The following is a 5,532-nucleotide window of genomic DNA, read 5'->3' as shown; positions in this document are numbered from 1 at the left end:
AATGTTTTCTTGCAACCAGATTTGAAGCAACGTCTTAACAGCACTTGCCAAGTCAGTACACATTCAAGTCCAAAGGCTTCACCACCTTCAGAGAAGTTGATGGAAGACCATGCTCAGCCTGTTTTCTTTTTATTGCAAAGCAAATCAAAGCTTATCAAAAGCTGAAAAGCCATGCCTCACTCACTCCATGGCTCAGGCAGAAACAAGATATGCCTTTAGAAGAGTCTGACTTGGAAGATGAGCAAAATTTGGAGATGTCTTGGAGCACATTTCTGTGATGTCTGAGAAACTACAAATTATATTGAAGAAGCAAAGAAAAAACACATGACTTCCCAGGGGGGGAAAATGTGTTTGTTTATTTAAATTAAAAAAAACTGTGAAAATTACAAACCATTAAATACAAAAGACAATTCTATACAACTCAATAGAATAAACAGGAAGTATATACATCACTTTTTAACAGGCGCAGATAGACTTGCACCAAACTTCAGGATTAAGCAATGGAAAATGTGACAAGGCACATGTCCGTCGCAGTGAAGTTTCAGAATTCAAGTGATTCCAGGCAAGAGGCCAAACTCAACTTGGCTTCTTTCAACTTAAATGGCCCCCTTTGGAGTAAATCCACACTCTGAGTTTTAAAGTGAACAGAGAGCCTTTCTCCCACCAACAAATTTCCTCTAGTTCTGTATCAAGGCAGACTGATGAACCAGCTCCTATACTGTTAACCCTTCCATGGGAACAGCAGTTATCACTGTACCTCCAATCCAGGGAGAGTATATATATATATATGTATTTTTTTAAGTTTTTTTTTTTTACTAGAATTAAATCTGATGTTTTGGTGTTGTCTCCAGTGGCTGAGAGATTCTGCTACAAAGCTACTGACCACAAGAATACATACTGACAAGCATTCCTGAGCATTTCCTTCCAGACTTCTCTTTCCCTTAGTTGGGAGTGTTCACAACCCACCATCCAGAGAACTGTGCAGAGGAAAATGTGGTATCTGCCTTTTTAGTTTAATCCTGGGAAAATGACAGCAGGGATAGCTGGTGATCAGCCCCAAATTCCCCAGTTACACATACACAAGAGTCTCCAACTGCTCCTTTAAATCAGAAGATCCTTTTTCAGACTAACTGGCAAAAGGGGAAATATTTGGTCCAAGCTTCCTCACACCAGGCCATGGAGCATTTATCACAGAGTCCTGAAATCCTCCCAGCCCCCTGGGGCTGCACATCCTCAGGAGCCTCATGAAGGCAACAAGCCTCTTGAAGACATGCCCAGGACCACACAGCAGATGAGCGTCAGGGCTTGGGATCAGCAAACATAGACTTGGACCCCAGCTTTGTGCAATCTCTGCTTGAATATGCCCTTTTAGGTCTCAGCTACGTGACGAAATACCACATTGTGAGTCCCGTAGTATGTCCTCTCCCAGCTCAGAAAACTAGGCTGGGAAAACAAGAAAACAGCTTGGCCTTGTTCAACTCCACCAACACTCCTTCTGGAAAGATCAGGAAGAGCCCCCTGCATGGCCAGAGTGCAGGATAGATTCTGGGGGAGCTCTCTGACCAAAAGAGCATCATGCCAGCATCTAATGTTGGACAGGCACAAGTTCAAGGTCATAGATGAGACAAAAGATCAAAATAGCAGATCATCTCTTATAACCCCAGCTAATGTTAACAGATTTAAAAAGTTGCTTTTTTCCCTTACATTGTGCAAACAGGTTGAGCTCAGATCTCCAGCTTTCTCCTATCTAAAATCATTCATTAAAATTTCCCCTCTTATCCAAAGACCTCCAAAAGCAGCTTGTAACCCTCTGTGAACTAATGCCACAGGTACATAGTAGAGATACTTACAGCCAATTAGATCTAGAAGAACAAAGCTCTAGGCAAATTAGCAAATCAAGACTAGTCCCTCAGCCTGCCCTAGGCATTTAGCAGCCCCAGCAAAAGGCAGATGCTGCACAAGTGACCCTGGACATCCAGTGAGACAATGACAAGCACATCATCCGACCAAAGGCTGAACAGGAACCCTGAAATCCAGACCCCAAAGTAAATGAACACACTGCACGTCTTTGGGGCTTTTCAGGTGGCAGGTCCCAATCGCAGGCACCTCCAGCTGAGCCTTGTCTCTCGCCCTCCCCTATTTCAGGGGCTATCTGAGGGCCTTTTCAAAGTGGCAGCTGCACTGCAAAAGTGAAACCGGACACTTGATGATGTCTTTTCTTTTTCTAAGGGTGCTGCTGGCTGGCAGAGCCACCTCAGGATCCCTGGGGGTGCTAGGAATTCTGATGGATGTTCTCAGAGGACCCTTCACTGCTTTCGTTGAGAGGCGTCTCTGAAGTCTCCTCCATCTCGTCGTCTGCCCCCTCCTCCTGGATGGTGAGATGCACATCTGGGGAAGAAGACTCGGAGCTCACGCTGTCCCCTTCCATGGAGCAGAGGGTGCAGGACAGCGCAGGGGCCACACTCTCTTGCAGCATGTTCAGCATCATGGGCACCTGCACTGACCTCAGGCCTGAAACCATGGGCAGCGGCTTCATGGCCTCTCCCCAGAGCCTCTCTTCATCTTTGTACAGCAGCAGGAGGCTGGACTTCTTCTCTCGCCTCTTGGATTTCATGTAACCCAGCATGATTCCAATCAAGAAAATGCCATAGAAGGACATGACAACCAGAATGTAGAAATATTCATTGCCGTTGCCGCTGCCACTGCTGGGCACATGGGACTCCAGGGGGCTACTGGAGGCTGCGGTGCTGGGGTGTGTGCTGTTCAGAGTCTCCATCTTCAGCATTGAAGCACGGCACATGCAGCCGGGGTCTGGGGAGAAAGCCACAGATTAGAGCTCTCCTACCAGGACCCCCTAACGTGGAGGAGGGCAAGCACGAGGTTTATGGAGTCACAGTGTCAAAAAGTTTATAAATGCATGAAATAAAGAGCAGTAGGAAGTTCCACCAAAGAGTTAACAGGGTTTAGCTCTGAGGGCTTGGAGAGCAAGCGGGAAAGGAAGAACTTTCACTTTTTCGCGTCTATGCTATATATCCATCTTCTGTGCATTTCATAAAGGAGCAGGCATTACTTTCATTCTTTCAAAAATTCCCTATGCCAGCAAGAGTAGAGAAAGTAAATAATACAAGTTAAAAAGTGGGACACATACTTGAACCCTTGGAGCAGAACCAAAAATTGGCATTTGGCTTCTAAAACTTCAACTTTTTTAAAATTCAAAGCAAAGTTCCTTAGAGCAAACAAAGGAAACAGAAAGAAAAGAGCGTGGTGTATTTGTACTTAGGCACGTTCCTCTTTCAAAGAAGCAAAGCAGCACTGTGACTTACCCAAGGCTGGCAGTTCCTCTGAATTCCTAAATCGTCAGGTCCAAGAGCGCTCCGCTTTTGCGTCCTGCGCGCACTCTGACAGCTCGGCTGCTGCAGTCGGGGATATATAGTCAAGAAATGCATCGTCACGTGTTCTGGGAGGAAAATTTACAACAGAGGTTGACCGCGGCAGAGTGAGCAGTGAACTCACAGCACAGCAGTTCAACTCCCTGAACTTCGCAGCTGGTGAAAAGAAAAAGGCTACAAAGTAGAAGCTGCTCCTCCTGCCCCTGCCTGAGCCAGAGTTTTCAGGTGGCTGTGAAAAGGAGGGGAGGGAGGAGAGAAGAAGGTGCTAGGTCAGAACCAGGACTCCAAAGTCCAGCCTCGCGCAAAATTAGTCCCTGCTTCAATGCCCCCTTGGGAATACCCATTATGTCATCTGTAGGTTTCTGAGGCAGTCGAATCCCACAATCTGAATGAGAGACAGTTGGAAATAAGTACAGGATTTACAGTCAGGAAACTAGGGCTTAAGCTTCAGTTCTTCCACTTTCTCTGCAAATTAAATCCTTCCCTAAACTTCCTATACCTCAGATTCTTGATCCATAAAATTGCTGGGCATGGCAGGGAGGGCTTCAGAATGCAGAACTGTATAAACCATGTGGAATTTTAAGTTCCTTTTGGCTTAATCCCTTTAAAGCTTGAAATCTATTTGGTACAGGTTAGCCCTTTAGCAACCTGGAGAGACTCTACCTGTCTACCAAGCAATGAAATCTATTTTTTTATAGTCATTGTTTAATAAAAATCTTCCAGATTCTTTTCAGCAGTCTCTGTGTAGTGGAAAGAAGTTATGGTGAAGGGTTCTATGAGCAGGTTTGGCTCCGTGGTAGTGAATGGTGCAAAGTGGCTGTTGGGATCCACCGAGAGGCACCGAAGAGTATGAGGATTTCACTCCAGTCTTTGCTCCCCGGCATGCGCATTCTGAGAGGCTCCCATTTGAAGTCAAAGTGGAAGGAGTCCTCAGCCTCCAGTTGTCTGTGAATTGTAGTCAGATTACTTTTCCATCCAGCTCTAAAGGGAACATCACTTGTGGTCCTGCTGTTGTTAAGTAAAAGCTCAGGGAACACATGAAGACATTCTCTGACCCATCGGAACACACACGGCCGGGACTCTAGAACTTTCACTAGAAACCTGGCTATGTGCCTGGTCCTAATTCTAGGAGGACGCCTGTAGAAAGAGGGGGTTGCTGGACCGAGGCTGCTGCCTTTCCCACTGGACTCTCCTCTGCTCATCCCTTAAATCCCCCATCAGCAATGAGGTATCAACAGCCCACAATCCTAGCACTAAGATCATCCATACAATGGCCTTGGCTCACATCGATAAAGACACCCTCATATTCGTGTCGATCCTTAAAAAGCACCACAGCTGCCTCAGCCATGGTAGACTTGGCTTTGCCCACCCGAATCCACCCCAAGCACTGGACACTGTATCCATACCGGAGCCTGCAGCGTTTGCCTGCTGATCACAGAGCCCAGTGCTGTGGATCACGTACCTTGAGATATGCATGAAATTAGCAAACACCCAGGGTTTGTCAAGCACTATGAACTGGAAGCTCCCAGGAGGCGGAGAGGAGGTGGGGAGAAGGGTTATTACCAGGTTCAAAGGCAGGAAGCGCAAGGCCTGATGCCAGGAAGCCAGAGGCTGAAGTTTCCAAGGGAATAAATTCCCAGCCCTGAGCCAACAGCCTCAAGGCTCTAAAACCAAAGAAGACGTGTGTGAGGACAAATCTGAAATGGAGTCCAAATGACAGCAGGTTGGAGACACAGGAAGAACAAAACCCACTGCAGGAGTCAGGGCGGGGGTCAAGGCGGGAAACTCCACTGGGTGACCACCGTGGTGCCCGCTGCCTCCGGTGCCACCGACTCCCCGCATGGGTGCCTCTACACTTCAGGGAAACCAGCAGGTAGAGCACTCATGCAGTCTGGCAGGAGGTGTGTTTTGTTGTCATTGTGGAGACCACCTCCGGGGCCTCCAGGGGCTTCTGGTCACTTCCCAATGTGCATGTTCCTCTCTGTTTTGTTTTGTTTTGTTTTCCTCTCTCTCTTTCTGGCCACCACTCCCAGGAATGGAACTTAAGACTTGGGCCTTGAGACCTCGTGTCACCTAGCTCTGTCTTCTCTGTAACCCTCCTTCATGACAGTATGGACAGTACGGTGACAGTAAATAAAGGTGT

General features: G+C 47.1%; 1 protein-coding gene across 3 annotated transcripts; it reads right to left on the bottom strand.

Annotated features, from left to right (window-relative positions):
• Positions 1-329: 329 nt before the first annotated feature.
• On the bottom strand, positions 330-4,869 carry Kcne4 (potassium voltage-gated channel subfamily E regulatory subunit 4). 3 transcript variants are annotated; one of them, XM_046439971.2, is made up of 3 exons: positions 4,796-4,860; positions 3,324-3,618; positions 330-2,811 (listed from the first exon to the last, which is right to left on the bottom strand). In XM_046439971.2, the coding sequence occupies exon 3, from the start codon at positions 2,798-2,800 to the stop codon at positions 2,273-2,275; it is 528 nt and encodes a 175-aa protein (XP_046295927.1). In that variant the 5' UTR covers positions 2,801-2,811; positions 3,324-3,618; positions 4,796-4,860; the 3' UTR covers positions 330-2,272. The 3 variants fall into 3 exon arrangements, with proteins under 3 accessions (XP_046295927.1, XP_046295928.1, XP_058433460.1); XM_046439972.2 differs by having other exon boundaries at positions 3,324-3,457; positions 4,796-4,853; XM_058577477.1 differs by having other exon boundaries at positions 3,324-4,869.
• Positions 4,870-5,532: the final 663 nt, after the last annotated feature.

The sequence above is a fragment of the Marmota monax genome, unplaced genomic scaffold (assembly GCF_021218885.2).
Source record: "Marmota monax isolate L192 unplaced genomic scaffold, Marmota_monax_Labrador192_F-V1.1 WCK01_AAM20220418_F8-fsc00041, whole genome shotgun sequence".
Lineage (NCBI taxonomy): Eukaryota > Metazoa > Chordata > Mammalia > Rodentia > Sciuridae > Marmota > Marmota monax.
Note: the sequence above shows the minus strand (reverse complement) of the source record. Positions and strands in the feature narration are given on the sequence as shown.